The sequence below is a fragment of the Mauremys mutica genome, chromosome 12, assembly GCF_020497125.1.
Source record: "Mauremys mutica isolate MM-2020 ecotype Southern chromosome 12, ASM2049712v1, whole genome shotgun sequence".
NCBI lineage: Eukaryota > Metazoa > Chordata > Testudines > Geoemydidae > Mauremys > Mauremys mutica.
In genome coordinates, this window is record NC_059083.1 from 33975140 (window position 1) to 33994269 (window position 19130).

General features: G+C 57.2%; 1 protein-coding gene across 1 annotated transcript in view; it reads right to left on the reverse strand.

The window, feature by feature from the left end:
• Positions 1–19130, reverse strand: part of LOC123346691 — a 97477-nt gene that overhangs the window by 42311 nt on the left and 36036 nt on the right. Inside the window, exons 5-6 of the mRNA XM_044984163.1 lie at positions 1806–1901; positions 179–409 (exon numbers count right to left, since the gene is read on the reverse strand). Coding sequence (XP_044840098.1) covers positions 179–409; positions 1806–1901 — 327 coding nt within the window. The remainder of the gene's footprint in view (positions 1–178; positions 410–1805; positions 1902–19130) is intronic.

The window sequence follows — 19130 nt, forward strand, 5'->3', positions numbered from 1 at the left end:
TCCATGAGGAGAATTCCCCTCGAACATGAACTGGAATATTTTGGAACTGATGGAGCCCTTAGCCGGATGTTCTGTTGATCAGTAAACCACAGAACACATTTACTCTAATTGTTGGAATCCAGACCCAGGGATCTGAGTTCTACTTCTGGATGGGTGGAGAATTTTGATGCCATCTCACCTTTAGCAGTTCGACAACTGGTTGCTGACACTTCTCCTCTATCTCTGTGATCAGCTGCTGCAGAGAGGAGCTTTGCTGGGAGAGTTTTGTGACATTTTCCCTTAGTCTCTGAAGAGTCTCCCTCTCCTCCTCCTCCAGGCTCTGCAGAAGCAGCTGCTCCTCCTCTCTCAGCAGTGTGTGCAGTTTGTTAAATTCACCTGCAATCATCTCTCTCTTGTTCTTCACTTTCCCCTTGAAATAGAAGAATAGGAAAGGCAGAGAGAAAATGTGAGCCAGATGTTGAGTTACACAGACTGGGCCTCTGTCCATGAAGCAGGGAATGTTAAATCACTATCAGGTTTGTAAGGATATTTACTTTGAGAAACATACCACAAAGGGTTTGTTTTAGTTCAAAATTAATAAGGCCAGTTTGGTAGCAGGGTTGTCTAGGGTGCTTTGTAAAGCCGCAGTGTGTTATTGCCGATGGCATGGAATGGACACAAGGAAGTGGGGCACACATGGGTGTTGGCACCCAGGGTATTGTCAGAGCTGGCTTTGGCCTCACCCAGCCTGCCTGAGCACGCCATGCCCATGTGTCCAGTGACCAGCCAGTGTCTTCCTCACACACCCCAAATTCTCTTCAGGGATTTCACTGTGAAAGGCAAGTGAACTGGCACAGACATTGATTGTATCCCATGGGTTCATCACCTGGCTACAGACAAGCACAGCTAAGGTCACAGTAACAGTAGCAGGTGACTGGGATGAGGTGGCCACATGATGGCAGCAGAGGCTGTGAAATTGGTAAACTCTGCCTGGCTTTACACTGATCTGCCTCTGGCTCTGCTGACTCAGGGGGTGTCCACACTGCAATGGAGGAGTGAAGGCAGCAGGTGAAGACACACTCCAGCTTGCTCGGGTGTTGGTAGTAGTGAAGCCACAGCAGCAGGAGCTGTACAAGCCCACCCAGCCTCCTGGGTAATGACTCAGTGACTAGCCTGCAGCTACCTGTTGGTGCCCTTGGGGCAGACTTTGCAAAGAGCTCAGCACCCACAACTGGGTTTGATGTTCAGAGGAGCTCAGCTCCCAGCCCAGCCCCAGCCCGGCCAGCTGAGTGATTTTGAACCTCACCCATGGGGTAAATCCTCCCCCCAGCTCTAGTGTCCAGCCCAGGCACTGGGCAGATGCTCTGCAGGGACTGTGGGGGAGGAGGTGGGGGAAGGATGAAGAAGGAACAATCCCTGTGTCCTCCAGGCTGCAGACACACTGTGGAGCTATTTCATGGAGGCCCCTGAATCCCACTGGCTGCAGCAGCCTCCACACCACACCCACCTGCAGGAGGGAAACAGGGTCCGTGTCATAGTGAAAACACTGCACCCACTATTGAGAATTTGCCCCTATCAATGAGCACTGGGGTGAGTTTGCACCACCTCACTATGCTCAGGAATTGACCCTCCTCTGCCGCATACAGGAGCTGCTGTGCTGAGACCCCCAACAGAGACACAGCCTGATCCTGCTGGCACCAAGCCTCTGTCACGGGGCAAGCAACCAGAGCAGGTTCATACCCTCATCCTGGAGCTTCACAGCTCCTTCGTCCTGGGAGCGCTGCAGTGGGGGAAGGGCTCAGGGAGAGAGAAACACGGACACCCACCTGCCACTCCGTGGTTTTCTCCTTCTCTTTAGACGTCAGCGCTAGGGCATCCTCCAGATCCTTCCTCAGAGGGCCCAGGGCTCCCTGGAGTTTCTCCTGCAGGGACATTGTGTGCAATAAACAGCCATTAGTCTGCCTGTCTGATGGGTGGAGAGTATAATAGAATCATAGAGTTGGAAGGGACCTCAGGAGGTCTTCGAGTCCAACCACCTTGCACAAAGCAGGACCAATCCCCAACTAAATCATCCCAGTCAGAGCTTTGTCAAGCCTGACCTTAAAAACCTCTAAGGAAGGAGATTCCACCACCTCCCTAGGTAACCCATTCCAGTGCTTCACCACCCTTCAAGTGAATTTTTTCCCCTAATATCCAACCTAAACCTCCCCCAGTGCAACCTGAGATCATTACTCCTTGTTCTGTCATCTAGTACCACTGAGAACAGTCTAGATCCATCCTCTTTGGAACCCCCTTTCAGGTAGTTGAAAGCAACTATCAAATCCCCCCTCATTCTTCTCTTCTGCAGACTAAATAATCCCAGTTCCCTCAGCCTCTCCTCATAAGTCGTGCTCCAGCCCTCTAATCATTTTTGTTGCCCTCCGCTGGATTCTTTCCACATCCTTCTTGTAGTGTGGGGCCCAAAACTGGACACAGTACTCCAGATGAGGCCTCACCAATGCCAAATAGAGGGGAATGATCACATCCCTCAATCTGCTGGCAATGCTCCTACTTATACAGCCCAAAATGCCGTTAGCCTTCTTGGCAACAAGGGCACACTGTTGACTCATTTCCAGCTTCTCATCCACCATAACCCTTAGGTCCTTTTCTGCAGAACTGCTGCTTAGCCACTCGGTCCCTAGTCTGTGGCAGTGCATGGGATTCTTCCGTCCTAAATGCAGGACTCTGCACTTGTCCTTGTTGAACCTCATCAAGTTTCTTTTGGCCCAATCCTCTAATTTGTCTAGGTCCCTCTGTATCCTATCCCTACCCTCCTGCGTATCTACCACTCCTCCCAGTTTAGTGTCATCTCCAAACTTGCGGAGGGTGCAGTCCATGCCACCCTCCATATCATTAATGAAGATATTGAACAAAACTAGCCCCAGGACCGAACCGTGGGGCGCTCTGCTTGAAACCGTCTGCCAACTAGACATGGAGCCATTGATCACTGCCCATTGAGCCCAATGATCTAGCCAGCTTTCTATCCACTGTGACAAAGGTCCTCCTCTACCTTCGTGGGTCCTGCGCTTATTTGTCAGATTTGCTCACCTCAGTGATCTTCCCCACAGTCTGGGTCAACTCCTCCTGTGTCTGATCAGGAGTTGGGAGGTTTGCAGGGAACCCAGGCCTGCTCTCTACTCTGGGTTCCAGCCCAGGGCCCTGTGGATCACAGCTGTCTATAGTGCCTCCTGTAACAGCTGCATGACAGATACAACTGCCTGGGCTACTTCCCCATGGCCTCCTCCAAACACCTTCTTTATCCTCACCACAGGACCTTCCTCCTGGTGTCTGATAACGCTTGTACTCCTTAGTCCTCCAGCAGCACACCATCTCACTCCCAGCTCCTTGTGCCTCTTGCTCCCAGCTCCTCACACACTTCTTCTCCTCTGGCTCCCCCCTCCCTGACTGGAGTGAGCTCCTTTTTAAACCCAGGTGCCCTGATTAGCCTGCCTTGATTGGCTGCAGGTGTTCTAATCAGCCTGTCTGCCTTAATTGGTTCTAGCGGGTTCCTGATTACTCTAGTGCAGCCCCTGCTCTGGTCACTCAGGGAACAGAAACCTCTGTCTCCAGAGGCCAGAAGACCTCCCTTTGACTTCTCTGCTGTAGAGGGTAGGAGGGAGAGGGCTGCTGCTGCTGCTGTTGATGTTCCAGCTGGGCCCTCGCTGCTGCTGTTACTGCTCCAGCTGCTCCCCTGGCTGGGCTCGACACCGCCACCCACCCCTTTTTTCTGCTACCTGCTTCCTGGCTGGCTAGTGGATTCCCCCCCCCCACCCTCAGTTGCTGCTGTTACTCCACCTACAGCCCCTTTGGGGGGGGGGCTGCTGGCCCGCTCCCCAGAGGAGGGGAGTGAGGGACCCCAGCTCCAGGCCTTGTTGCTGAGGAAGCCACCACCACCATCTTCTGAGCGGGGTCCCTCCTGCCTAGCCACCAGACCACCACCTGGAGCTGCTGGAGCTGCTGTGTTTGCTACTGGGGAGCCGCTGGAGCCCCGAGAAGGAGGAGGAGGAGAAGGAGAGGACCACCTGCTGCTGGAGGACCTCGTAGAGACTCTGAAGGCCACCGTGGAGGGGGCACCTAAGGACTGAGTATTTTTCGGACTGTGCTCTTGTGGTGGAGGCTTGGACTGTGTCTGTTGGGACACTGGGAGTGTGGCGTGGAGCCTGCCCCCGGTCCATCTGTGTCCCCCTTCGCCCCCACCACCATCGTTGCCCCCTCCACCGCCCCCGCTGGCTGTTTTCCATCTGCCTCATTCTCCTGCCTCTGGGACTGAGCTGCTCACCTGGCTTGCCACGCCCACCTCCACCATTTGGGCCTGCAGCAGCAGCCAGCTGCATTGACTTTTTGCACAAGTGCCCGTGGGCGCACCCCCCACCCCCACCCCCTTGGCCTGGCCCCCTCTCCTTTGCCTCGTTTGAGTGCCCCACCCATTTCCCTCTGTGGCCCTGATTGTCCTGCCCCAGCCCTGCAGCTAGCCCCGTGGTTCCTCTACCCCGCTCCTAGCTCAACTTTCGCCCCCCCCCCCGTGATCCCTCAGCCCTCATTGGCCCCTCCCCTCGTGCGCCCATGCCCCCTTCCATGCACTTGTGCCCTTCCCCCGTTTGAGTTTGCCCTTGTTCACTGCACCCCCCTATGCTGTTAGCCCCCCTGATTCCCTAGTGCATCTAGAGGAGCCGGAATTCCCCTCTGGGTCGGTGACCTGCTACCCTCCCACCCCCGGGTCCTCGATTGCTCCCCACGCCCCTTTAGCCTTCCCTTTCTGGCACCCTCCTCCCCTGCCTGCAGCCTAGAGGGGAGGGGTGGTCGCCTCCTTTCCCTCCCCTCCCCTCGCTGTTTGTCCCCCTTCCCGCTCTCGTTATGGCGGGGGACATGGCGGGGGAGACCCCTCGCGATGCTCCCACCGCCCCTCCTCCCGAAACCCCCGTGTCCAATCCCCAAGCCTCTACCTCGACCGCCGCTGCCGGTTTACCTGCCACTGCCCCCGCTGGGGCACCGGCAGCAGCGAGTATCGGGGAGACGTCCGCTGCTGCCACGTCCTTCGCCCCTTCCGATTCGGAGGGAGCCCCCCCAGCCGGTGGGAAAGGTCGGGGTGGGAAGAAGGGTAAGGGCCCAGCTAAAAAGACCAGGCCCTCCATGGCGGGGACTACCCCCGCTGCCGTGGTCCCGCTACCGGCCGCGGCATCCCTCCCCGCTGTTCCCTCTACCAGCTCCGCAGGTGTCCCTCCCCCGGCCCCCAGGGCATATGCCCAGGTGGCGGCGGCCCCCCCGCCTGCCGCTACTCCTCCGCCTGCCGCTTCCACTACCATCTCTAGCGGCCGGGGCCCCTTCCCCACCTTGACTAGGAAGCACGGCGTCCGTTGCCTCCTGGTGCCCGCCTCGCCCCACGTCGAAACCTATGTGAGGGCGTTGGCGAGGGTAGTGGGGCCCACGGCCATTGTGGCGGCCTCCAAAATGTACGGGAAGGTGGTCTTCTTCCTGGCGTCAGAGGCCGCCGCCCAGGAAGCGGTAGAGACGGGTCTGGCGGTGGGGGGCGTGTTTGTGCCCCTGGAGCCCTTGGAAGACCTGGGGGGTCCGCTTGGTCCTGACCTCCGTCCCTCCCTTCCTGCCCAATGCCGCCCTGCTGCCCGCCCTTTCTGCCCTGGGGCGCCCTATTTCTGTCATCAGCCCTCTCCCGTTGGGCTGCAAGGACCCCGCCCTCCGTCACGTCCTCTCGTTCCGCCGGCAAGTGCAGCTTCAACTGCCGCCGGCGGCACGTGACGGAGAGGCGCTCGAGGGGTCCTTTGTGGTCCCCTACCAGGGAGCCCGCTACCGGGTGCATTATTCAACGGGGGAGGCCCGGTGCTACCTCTGCCGGGCAATGGGGCACGTCCGGAGGGACTGCCCCTTGGCCCGGCACGGAGGAGCGTCCGGGACCCCCGAGCCCCGGTATGGCGCCGGCCCCATCACCGCCAGTGCCCCTGGCTGCCCAGCACCTGAAGCTGCCCCTCCTCCTTCTCAGTCCACCGCTGTGGAGGAGGGTGCGGCGGAGATAACGCCGGGCGTGGGAGAGGGCCCGCCCCAGGGAGACTCCTCCCTTGTTCCTGTTGCCCCTCCGTTGCCTCCCCGAGTCCCTAAGCCGCTGCCCTTGCCCCCAGACCTGACCCCTGTTAGCCAGCCCCCGGATGATGCCATGGAGGGTTGGTCCTTAGTGCAGGGGAAGCGGGGCAAGCGGAAGGCTCCGGTCCCATTACATCTTTCGGATTCGGAGGCCCCCCGGAAGAGCAGGAAGGGGGTCTCTGATGACGAGCCTTCCGCTTTGCCCCCTGACGACGCCCGTTTTGTGGTGCTGGCTGGGCACGACGTGGCAGCACCGGACGGTGATGCTGCCCCTCCTCCGGTGTCTCTTCCCGAGAACGCCCCCGAGGGAGCCCCTCTTGCCCGCTTGCCATCCGCACCCCCTGCGAGCGCTGAGGTGGGCGTCGCTTCGGGTGCTGGCGGGGAGGACCCTGGGGTGGCGGACGACGATCTCCCCTCCATCTATGAGGAGATCGAGGCCCTGGGTCTGACCCCGGTTGCACAGGGGGAGGACGACCTTTTGCCAGAGGGCCTCGATCTGAGTGACCTAACCTCAGTCCCCCTCTCCCTGGGTTCCCTTCCCTTGACTGCTGCTTCTGCTCCTGCCTCTGAGGGTCCCCTGGGGTCTTTCATCAGCTCGGCTGCAGGTGGCACCTCACTGACGGCCGCCGAGCCCATTGAGGCGACGGCCGGTGCCCCGCTGCCCGGACCCGATTCCCAGGGGGTGTCCCTCTTGGGTGTGGGCCAACCGACCCCTGGCCCCACCCTTGTCCCCTCCACCTCCCGTGATGCCATTGCCACCCCTGGGGATACTCCACTGGGCGCGGCCTTAGTTGTTTTTCCCTGCCCTGACCCATCAGGGGCTGCTGTTCTCCTTCCGCTGCCCCCTGTTGAACTGGGGAGCGGGGCGGGCCGTGTGGCGTCGGCCCATCGGCCGCCACGTCGAGGGTCTGCCCCCTGCCTGCCCGCCTCGGTGGGCCACGGGGCTGTGACGGGGACCCCGCTGGGGGACGGTCATCGATCCGTTACCCCGCCCCCCATGCACTGAGGGAGGAGCTGCGGGAGTTCCTTGAGGACGTCCGTGGCTCCCGCAACAAAGTCCAACTTGCGCTACAGCGGTGGGAGGATTTCCATCTGATCCTTCGGGCCGTAAAGGCCCTCATGGGGGAGGGTAAGGGGACCGGGAAGCAGGCCGCCGCGGCCTACCGGCGGGTCTGCTTATTCCGTGACTCTCTACTCACCTACGGGTTTGGTCACGGATTGCTGCGCGGCCCGACGGAGGCCGTGGGCGTGTCTGCCGGCGAGGATCCCCCCCAGCACTCCTCATGGCGCCGATCATCTTTGCCACTTTGAACGCCCGGGGCTGTAGGATGGGTCTCCGCAGGAGCCAGGTGCTCTCCTTCCTTCGGGTCGGGGGGTACTCTGTGGTTTTCCTGCAGGAGACCCATATGGATCCGGCCGCTGAAGCTAGCTGGCGGCTGGAGTGGGGGGACAGGGTCTACTTTAGCCATCTCTCGGTTCGCTCGGCAGGAGTGGCGACCCTGTTCTCCCCCGACCTACGGCCCGAGGTGCTCGGGGTCGCCGAGGCTGTGCCGGGCCGCCTGCTGCACCTCCAGGTCCGCATGGAGGGGCTTGTGGTTAATCTCGTCAACGTCTACGCCCCGACATCGGGCCTGGAGAGGTTGCGTTTTTATCAGCAGGCGTCCGCCTTCCTCGGCTCCCTGGATCCTCGTGAGTGCCTGGTCCTGGGCGGGGACTTTAACACCACCCTCGAGGAACGGGACCGCTCAGGGACCGAGCAGTGCCCGGCTGCAGCGGACGTCCTCCGGGAGATCGTCGAACGCCACTCCCTGGTGGACGTCTGGCGCGACCACCACCCGGACGACGTCTCGACGTTCACCTTCGTCCGGGTGGAGGCCCGTCGGTCGCTCCTGGTTGGACCGCATTTACCTGTCACGTTTCCACCTTTCACGAGCCCACTCCTCCAGCGTTCGGCCGGCCCCCTTTTCGGATCACCACCTTGCCACCGTGACGGCCTCTCTCTGCGCGGAGAGGCCGGGGCCGGCCTATTGGCACTTTAATAATAGTTTGCTGGAGGACGTGGGCTTCGTGGCGTCCTTCCGGGAGTTCTGGCTGGCCTGGCGAGGGCAGAGGTGCGCCTTTCCCTCGGCGCGGCGATGGTGGGACCTGGGGAAGGTGCGCGCCCGGCTCTTCTGCCGCGACTACACCCGGGGCGCCAGCCGACGGAGGGATGCGGCGATAGAGCAGTTGGAACGGTAGGTCTTGGAGCTAGAGAGGCGTCTGGCCGCCAGCCCCGAGGATCCATCCCTCTGCGGAGCGTGCTGGGAGAAGCGGGAGGAGCTTCGGGCCCTCGAGGATCATCGAGCCCGGGGTGCCTTTGTTCGATCCCGCATCCGCCTCCTTCGGGAGATGGATCGTGGCTCCCGCTTCTTCTACACCCTGGAGAAAAGGAGGGGGGCCAAAAAGCACGTCACCTGCCTCCTGGCGGAGGACGGCACCCCCCTCACGGATCCGGTGGAGATATGCGGGAGGGCCAGGGCCTTCTACGCGGCTCTTTTCTCCCCGGATCCGACCGATCCTGATGCTTGCAAAGTGCTCTGGGATGGACTCCCGATGGTCAGCGCGGGCGACCGGGACCGGCTAGAGCTGCCTCTCACTCTGGCCGAGTTCTCGGAAGCCCTCCTTCGCATGCCCACCAATAAATCTCCGGGCATGGACGGGATGACCGTGGAGTTCTACCGCGTGTTCTGGGACGTCCTCGGCCCGGACCTAGTCACCGTCTGGGCCGAGTCTTTGCGGGGCGGGGTCCTCCCTCTCTCGTGCAGGCGAGCCGTGCTCACCTTATTGCCGAAGAGGGGGGACCTCCGTGATTTACGGAATTGGCGTCCCATCTCGCTCCTCAGCCCAGACTACAAAATCGTTGCGAAGGCCATCTCGATGCGGCTAGGGTCTGTGCTGGCGGACGTGGTCCACCCAGACCAGACCTACACCGTCCCGGGCTGCATGATCTTTGATAACTTGTATCTGGTCCGGGACTTCTGGAATTAGGGTGTAGAGATGGTCTGTCGTTCGCCCTCTTGTCCCTGGATCAGGAGAAGGCGTTCGACAGGGTGGACCACGGGTATCTCCTGGGCACTCTGCAAGCGTTTGGCTTCGGACCCCAGTTTGTGGGGTTTCTCCAGGTTCTGTACGCTTCCGCGGAGTGTCTGGTCAGGCTCAACTGGACCCTGACCGAGCCGGTCAGCTTCGGGTGAGGAGTACGGCAGGGGTGTCCCCTCTCGGGTCAGCTGTACGCTCTGGCGATCGAGCCCTTCCTCTGTCTCCTCCGTCGGAGGTTGACGGGGTTGGTGCTCCGGGAGCCGGAGCTGCGGCTGGTCCTGTCGGCGTACACCGACGATGTGCTCCTCGTGGTCCAGGACCCGGGCAACTTGGTGCGGGTGGAGGCTTGCCAGGCCATTTATTTGGCGGCCTCCTCCGCCCGAGTCAACTGGGTCAAGAGCTCTGGCCTGGTGGTCGGGGACGGGTGGCAGGCGAGCTCCCTCCCAACCGCGCTTCAGGCCATCCGGTGGAGCGCGGGTCCGCTGCTCTATCTCGGCATTTACCTTTCTGCCACGCATCTATCTCCGCCAGAGAACTGGCATGGTTAAGAGGGCGGGGTGAGGGCGCGGCTCCGGAAATGGACAGGACTACTCTGGTGCCTCTCTCTTCGAGGGAGGGCGCTGGTGCTGAATCAATTAGTCCTGTCCATGCTCTGGTACCGGCTCAACACCCTGGTCCCGGCCCCGGATTTCCTGGCCAACCTCCGGACGGCGGTTCTGTAGTTCTTTTGGCCAGGAACGCACTGGGTCTCTGCAGGGGTCCTCCACCTGCCCCTGGAGGAGGGGGGGCAGGGCCTGAAGTGCCTGCGCACTCAGGTCCACGTCTTCCACCTCCAGGCCCTGCAGAGACTCCTGTATGGTGTGGGTAGTCCGGCGTGGAGCGTATTGGCGCACGCCTTCCTCCGCTGCTTCCGAGGGCTCCGATACGACTGGCAGCTCTTTTATCTCCATCCGAGAGGTCTTCCGCGAGACCTCTCTGGGCTGCCGATCTTCTACCAAGACCTCCTCCGGACCTGGAAGCTCTTTTCGACGACCAGGTCCGTGGCAGCCACCATGGGGGTTGATCTCCTCGTGGAGCCCCTGCTACACAACCCCCAGCTCCGTGTGCAGGTGGCGGAGTCCCCCGCGGTGCACCAGAGGCTGGTCTTGGCAGGAGTCACCTGGGTCGGAGACCTCCTGGACTACTACCGCGGAGGCTGGCTGGATCCCCTGACGCTCGCTAAGCGCATGGGGCTCTCCAGCCCTCGTACTCCCCGGCGCGTACTTCAGGAGGTGAAGGCCGCTTTACTGCCCGCTGCTTGGGCCTACCTCGACCGGGTCCTGCGAGAGGGCACGCCCCGCCCACCTTCCACCCCGGGCCCCGTGGACCTTTTTATCGGGCCCCTGCCCCGTGGACCCAATCGACCCCCTCGCCCTTTCATGGCGAGCCGGCTGCCTACTCTGCAGCCGGTTCTGTTCCAGACCGCACCAAGAAAACATCTGTACACGCTTGTGCTCCACACACTTCACTACCTCACCCTCGCGTCCCGCCCCGATACGAAATGGCGTGACCTTCTGCCACCTCTCGAGGGTGAGGAGCCCCGGTGGGCCAGCCTGTATTCTGCCCTGGTCCCGAGGCCCGCCGGGGATGTCAGTTGGCGGCTCCTTCACGGGGCCGTGAGCACGGGCGTGTACTTGGCGCGGTTTACCCTTGTCCCCCACACCTGCCCCTTTTGCGGCATGAAGGAGACCCTGGTGCACGTTTATTTAGAGTGCGCCAGGTTGCAGCCCCTGTTCCGGCTCCTCTTGGCTCTCCTCTTACGTTTTTGGTTGCACTTTTCCCCTCTCCTGTTTATCTATGCACTCCCCATCCGTGGCCCCACGAAGTCGCGGGATCTCCTTGTCAACCTCCTCTTGGCCCTGGCCAAACTAGCCATCTATAACACCAGGGAGAGGAGGTTGGCCGACGGGATTTCCTGTGACTGTGGGGCCTATTTCCGCTCCTCCGTCCTTTCATGCATCCGGGCAGAGTTCCTCTGGGCGGCGTCCACTGGCTCCCTTGATGCCTTCGAGGAGCAGTGGGCGTTGTCTGGGGTTCTCTGCTCGGTGTCCCCGTCAGGTTCCCTTCGTTTAGCCCTATGACCTCACTCCCTATCCTGGTTTTTTTCATTGGTTGTCCCATGTACTTAGTTAGTATCCCAGACCTGTAGATCCTCCCCTTAGGCTGGGGGGAGGTCCTTTAGCAGTGGGCGGGCTTTGCCCGCCCACTTCCTGGATACTAATATGACCAGACTCCTGTACCCCACTGGCCTGGCTCTGTCACACCACCTTATAATCCATTCATCCAGCCCATGATTCTTTAACTTGCTGGCAAGCATACTGTGGGAGACTGTATCAAAAGCTTTGCTAAACTCAAGGAATAACACGTCCACTGCTTTCCCCTCATCCACAGACCCAGTTATTTCATCATAGAAGGCAATTAGGTTAGTCAGGCATGACTTGCCCTTGGTGAATCCATGCTGACTGTCCCTGATCACTCTCCTCTCCTCAAAGTGCTTCAAAATTGATTCCTTGAGGATCTGCTCCATGATTTTTTCCAGGGACTGAAGTGAGGCTGACTGGCCTGTAGTTCCGCAGATCCTCCTTCTTCCCTTTTTTAAAAATGGGCACTACATTAGCCTTTTTCCAGCCATCCAGGACCTCCTCGATCGCCATGAGTTTTCAAAGATAATGGCCAATGAGTCTGCTATCACATCAGCCTACTATTTTAGCACCCTCGGATGCAGCGCATCCAGCCCCATGGACTTGTGCTCATCCAGCTTTTCTAAATAGTCCTGAACCACTTCTTTCTCCACAGAGGGCTGGTCACCTTCTCCCCATATTGTGCTGCCCAGTGCAGCAGTCTGGGAGCTGACCTTGTTCATGAAGACAGAGGCAAAAAAAGCATTGAGTACATTAGCTTTTTCCACATCTCTGTCACTAGATTGCCTCCCCCATTCAGTAAGGGGCTTACACTTTTCCTGACCTTCTTCTTGTTGCTAACATACCTGTAGAAACCCTTCTTGTTACTCTTAACATCCCTTGCTAGCTGCAACTGCAAGTGTGATTTGGCCTTCCTGATTTCACTCCTGCTTGCCTGAGTAATATTTTTATACTCCTCCCTGGTCATTTGTCCAAACTTCCACTTCTTGTAAGCTTCTTTTTTGTGTTTAAGATCAGCAAGGATTTCACTGTTAAGCCAAGCTGGTCGCCTGCCATATTTACTCTTCTTTCTACACATCAGGATGGTTTGTTCATGCAACGTCAATGAGGATTCTTTAAAATACAGCCAGCTCTCCTGGACTCCTTTTCCCCTCATGTTATTCTCCCAGGGGATCCTGCCCATCAGTTCCCTGAGGGAGTCAAAGTCTGCTTTTCTGAAGTGCAGGGTCCATATTCTGCTGCTCTCCTGTCTTCCTTGTGTCAGGATCCTGAACTCGACAATCTCATGGTCACTGCCTCCCAGGTTCCCATCCACTTTTGCTTCCCCTATTATTTCTTCCCGGTTTGTGAGCAGCAGGTCTAGAAGAGCTCTGCCCCTAGTTGGTTCCTCCAGCACTTGCACCAGGAAATTGTCCCCTACATTTATTTGCCAAAATCTTCCTGGATTGTCTATGCACCGCTGTATTGCTCTCCCAGCAGATACTGGAGTGACTGAAGTCCCCCCTGAGAACCAGGACCTGTGATCTAGTAACTTCTGTTAGTTGCCAGAAGAAAGCCTTGTCCACCTCATCCCTCTGGTCTGGTGGTCTATAGCAGACTCCCACCACAACAACACCTCACACTTCTAAACTTACTCCAGAGTCGCTCCGGTTTTTCTGCAGTTTCATACTGGATCTCTGAGCAGTCATACTGCTTTCTGACATACAATGCAACTCCCCCACCTTTTCTGCCCTGCCTGTCCTTCCTGAACAGTTTATATCCATCCATCACTGTACTCTAGTCATGTGAGTTATCCCACCAAGTCTCTGTTATTCCAATCACATCATAATTACTTGACTGTGCCAGGACTTCCAGTTCTCCCTGCTTGTTTCCCAGGCTTCTTGCATTTGTGTATAGTCACTGTGGCAAACCCAGGCCAAATGGCTACAAAGGGAGGGGTAGGAATTAGTCCCAGGGGGGTTAAAAGGCTTCTCCCTATCCATTGAGGAGAGACAGCTGTGAGAAATTAGGTTCAGCTGGAACAGGGGTTACCAGGGAACTAATTTGGTTCAGCTGGCCCCAATTGCTGGTGACCTTTCAAAACCCTCCCTGACAGGGAAACAGGGGGGAGTGAGAGAAGCAGAGAAGCTGCTAGCGAATAGGTGCAGCAAGGCTCTGCCCTCTTCCAGCAAGGAAGACTGCACTCTGTCCCCAGAAGGGGAGAAAAACAGCAAGGGACTGACTGAGAGGAGGATCAGCCAGACCCTGTGTGACTGGGAAGGATTTTACTTTGCCCAAGCCTGTGTCTCCAAGGCAAAAAGGGACTGAGCCAGCAGACGAGACGTAGGTACTTTGCCACACGTGGTGTCAGGAGTGGGATGTGCTAGTGAGTGTGGCTCTGTGGCAAGCCATCTCAGGGCAAGGTAAATCACAAAAAAAAAAAAGAAAAAAAGAAAAAAAAATGGAGGATGTAGTGAAGGCGTTGTTACAGGCCACTGCGGCCCAGCAAGAGGCTACCAGAGTACAGGTGGCGGCCCAGCAAGAGTCAGTACGTGTCCAACAGGAGACAAACCAGCTGCTGATGAACCAGGTGGCCCAAGATCGAGCCACCCTAAATGAAGTAGTGAACCAGCTGAAAGCCCTGGCTACGCTGACGCACGGGGCCCAGGGAACCCGGCTGCTACGGGCAAGCAACTATTTACAGAAGATGACTACAGATGATGATATAGAGGCATATCTCCTCGCATTCGAGAGGACGGCACTGCGGGAGGCCTGGCCCCAAGACCAGTGGGCAGGCCTCCTGGCCCCATTCCTGTGTGGGGAGGCCCAGAAGGCCTACTTTGATTTGACACAGAAGCAGCTATGGATTACCCCCAGCTGAAGGCGGAAAACCTGGCGAGGCAGGCGTGACGCCGGTCATAAGGGCCCAGCGCTTCCATGAGTGGAAATACTGGGATGACAAAGCTCCAAGGTCCCAGCTATTTGACTTGATACACCTCGCCCAGAAGTGGCTCCACCCCGAGACCCATGGGCCGGAGAAGGTAGTGGAAATCCTGGTATTGGACAGGTACATGAGGGGGTTGCTGCCAGACATACGAGGATGGGTCTGTCAAAATGATCCCTCCTCTTGTGATGAACTAGTTGCTCTTGTAGAGAGACACTTAGCAGCCCAAGAACTTTCTCGGACCACCGAGGAAGGGAGGCGCCAGAATCGGAGACCAGTCTCTGCGCCAAGGCCCCGGTTTGCCCTAGCGCCAGGCCGGACAATGGAGGGGAAGAAGGAGGCGGGAGAGCAGCCGGCAGTCCCGGAGAGGCTGGAGGACTGGGGGAGAAAGACTTGGGGGATAAATCCCAGCAGCCCGAAAAATAGGGGGCTGCCCCAAGCGGGGTACCGATACTATGCCTGTGGCGAATTGGGGCATATTGCTGCCCAATGCCCAAATCTAGGAGAGCTTATGCAATGTGAACTGGAAGATATAGGGGGACCATGTGATCTAATAAGTCTGGTTGGGGTTGCGATGGTCCCGCATAGATACACTAGGCCCGTTAAGATGAATGGTATAGAGACCACAGCATTAATTGACTCAGGAAGTGCAATCACATTAGTCTCGGGGAAGCTGGTCAGGCAGGACCAACTATTCCTGGCCAAACGCTCGGGAATATCCTGTGTGCATGGGGATGTCAGCTATTATCCAACCATCCCCATAAGCATAGAAGTTCTCGGAAACCCCACTAAGTTGACGGTGGGAGTAGTTCCAAAACTCCCTTACCCTGTCCTTATCGGACGAGATTTCCCGGGGTTTGATGGCCTACTCCCCGGGGACGAGATAGAAGAAAATAATGACCCTGGTACCCAAGGTGTGGTCCAGATAGATGACCCTTCCCCAGCCTTCCATGAGTTTAGCCAGTATTTGTTCTCCCCGCCAGGGAAGCCCAGGAAGACTCGGAGGGAACGGAGGGCGGATAAAAGGAGGGGGACAAGGATCCTGACCCAGTACCAGAAGTCTACGCTGGCAGGGGAAAGAAGGGGCTCGGCTGACAGCGGGACTGGGTCGGCCATCAACAACCCTATCATCGGGCCTAGTTCCCCAGGGGCTTTCCCTGAGGGGGAGACAGAAGTAGACCCCCCAGAATTTGGTCAAATGGGGACCGCACGCAGGAATTTTGGTCAGGATCAGGCCAATGATCCCATATACCACAATATTCATAAGGAAGTAGTCGAGGTAAATGGGGTCCCAGTGGAGGGGAGAGTTAAGGGCCCAAGGCCATATTACATGATTAAGAAAGAGCTGCTATATAGAGTAGTCCGGGTCCAAGGGCAAGTCATAGAACAACTCTTGGTCCCCCGGAAGCATCAGAGGGTGGTAATGGATCTGGCCCATAGTCATCTGTTCGGGGCCCATCTACGGGTAGATAAGACTCTTGATCGGATCCTACTGAGGTTTGTTTGGCCTGGTATTTATGCGGCAGTCCAGCGATATTGTATCTCCTGTCCGGAATGCCAAATACATGGGCCCCGACCATACTTAAGGGCCCCTCTGGTACCTCTGCCAATTATCGAGGTTCCATTTGAGCGAATAGCTATGGACATAGTAGGGCCATTAGAGAAGTCAGCCCGGGGCCATCAGTGCATTCTGGTAGTGCTAGATTATGCCACTCGATACCCCGAGGCCAAACCCCTATGGAATACTATGTCCAAGACCATAGCCAAAGAATTAGTCCACATTTTTTCCAGAGTAGGAATACCTAAGGAGATCCTGACGGACCAAGGGACCCCCTTTGTGTCTAAACTGATGAAGGACCTATGTACCATGCTCCACATACGGACCCTTAGAACATCGGTCTACCATCCCCAGACCGACGGCCTTGTTTAACGTTTTAATAGGACATTGAAAAACATGTTACGGAAAGTGATTAGTCGTGACGGGAAAGACTGGGACGCCCTGCTGCCTTATGTACTGTTTGCTGTACGGGAGGTCCCTCAGGCTTCCACTGGATCCTCCCCCTTCGAGCTATTATATGGTCGCCACCCCAGGGGCATACTGGACCTGGCTAAAGAAGACTGGGAAGAACAGCTGAATCTGGGGAGAAACGTTGTGGAACATGTGCTGGGGATGAAGGACAGAATAGCCCGAGTCGCTCCCCTTGTGCGCGAACACACGGAGAAGGCCCAAGGGGCACAACGGACATACTACAATGGTCAAGCGAGGACCCGGAAGTTCCAGGTAGGGGACTGGGTGATGGTGCTCATCCCCACAGCGGAGAGCAAGCTCCTGGCCAGGTGGCAGGGGCCATATGAGGTAATAGAAGCTATAGGAGAAGTCGACTATAAGGTCCGACCGCCAGGTCACCGGAAGCTGGAGCAGATCTACCATATAAATCTGCTGAAACCTTGGCAGGATAGAGAAGCTCCGGTGGTTGCGCTGGGGGCACCATCCCCTACAAGCAACCAGCCCGACCTGGTGGGAATATCCTCGGAGTTGACTCCGGAACAACGTTCAGAAGTGATCAGCCTGATCGAACGCAACCAGGATGTGTTCTCGGAAAAACCAGGCAGGATGACTGAGGTTCACCATCACATCTTCACAGAGCCCGGAGTGAAGGTGAACATCAAGCCATACCAGATCCCGGAGGCCAAGAGAGAAGAGATTAGGAGAGAGGTCAGGAAGATGCTGGCCTTAGGAGTCATCGAAGAATCTCATAGTCAATGGTCCAGCCCCGTGGTTTTAGTGCCTAAGCCAGATGGCAGTATGAGGTTCTGCAATGACTTCCGCAAGCTGAACGAGGTGTCCCGATTCGATGCATACCCTACACCCAGGATAGATGAGCTGATTGGCCGATTGGGAAAGGCACGGTTTATGTCTACCTTTGACCTTACCAAGGGCTATTGGCAGATTCCCCTGGCCAAGGCCGACAAGGAGAAGATGGCCTTTGCAACTCCAGAAGAACTATATCAGTACACTGTTCTCCCCTTTGGGTTGCATGGGGCTCCCGCTACCTTCCAACGGCTAATGGACAAACTGTTACGACCCCGTGGCAGCCTATCACGATGACGTCCTTATCTATAGCCCTGACTGGGAGACACACCTGGAGAAGGTAGAAGCAGTCCTGGACACTCTGAGGAAGGCAGGACTGACTGCAAATCCCTCCAAATGTTCAATCGGGTTAGCTGAGGCCAAGTACCTTGGGTATATAGTGGGGAGGGGCGTGGTGAAGCCCCAACGCAACAAGTTAGAAGCTATAGAGAAGTGGCCCCGACCACTCCGGAAAAAACAGGTCAGAGCATTCCTGGGACTAGTGGTGTACTATAGACGGTTCATTCCCCACTTCGCCACCAGGGCATGCCCATTAACAGACCTAACCAAAGCTCGAGGCCCAGACATAGTAAAATGGTCTGCTGCAGCCGAAGCCACTTTTGCCGATCTGAGGACGGCCCTTTGCACAGACCCCGTACTAGTAGCTCCGGACTGGGCGAAGGAGTTTATCTTACAAACAGACGCCTCTGAAGTAGGGCTGGGGGCGGTGCTTTCACAAATGGTTGGAGATGACAAACACCCCATCCTCTTCCTCAGTAGGAAGCTCCTACCTAGGGAACGGTATTTTCCATAGTGGAGAAGGAATGCCTGGCAGTAAAATGAGCCATAGAAAGCCTCCGCTACTATCTACTTGGGCGGAGGTTTATCCTGGTCACGGACCATGCGCCTTTGCAGTGGATGCCCCAAAACAAGGAAAAAATGTGAGGGTACCAAGATGGTTTCTGTCGCTTCAACCCTTCCACTTCACAGTATGACATAGGTCTGGAACCCAACATGGCAATGCAGATGGCCTGTCGAGGGTGCACTGCTTTCCGACCCAAGTAGCCCAACCCCGTAGTGTTGAGCGGGGCGGCGGGGGGGAGATATGTGGCAAACCCAGGCCAAATGGCTACAAAGGGAGGGGTAGGAATTAGTCCCAGGGGGGTTAAAAGGCTTCTCCCTATCCATTGAGGAGAGACATCTGTGAGAAATTAGGTTCAGCTGGAACAGGGGTTACCAGGGAACTAATTTGGTTCAGCTGGCCCCAATTGCTGGTGACCTTTTTAAACCCTCCCTGGCAGGGAAACAGGGGGGGAATGAGAGAAGCAGAGAAGCTGCCAGAGAATAGGTGCAGCAAGGCTCTGCCCTCTTCCAGCAAGGAAGACTGCACTCTGTCCCCAGAAGGGGAGAAAAACAGCAAGGGACTGACTGAGAGGAGGATCAGCCAGACCCTGCGTAACTGGGAAGGATTTTACTTTGCCCAAGCCTGTGTCTCCAAGGCAAAAAGGGACTGAGCCAGCAGAGGAGAAGCAGGTACTTTGCCACGGCACTTAAGATAACTCGCCGATGATCCTGCTTTCTCAGTATGAGACAGGAGTCCTCCCCTCTTCCACTCTCCTGCTCGTGCTTCCTCCCGGTATCCCATTTCCCCACTTACCTCAGGGCTTTGGTCTCCTTCCCCTGGAGAACCTAGTTTAAAGCCCTCCTCACTAGGTTAGCCAGCCTGCTTGCAAAGATGCTCTTCCCTCGCTTCATTAGGTGGAGCCCATCTCTGCCTAACAATCCTTCTTCTTGGAACACCATCCCATGGTCAAAGAATCCAAAGCCTTCTCTCCGACACCACTAGCGTAGCCATTTGTTGACTTCTATGATTAGACGGTCTCTACCTGGGTCTTTTCCTTCCACAGGGAGGATAGACAAGAACACCATTTGCACCTCAAACTCCTTTATCCTTCTTCCCAGAGCCACATAGTCTGCAGTGATCCGC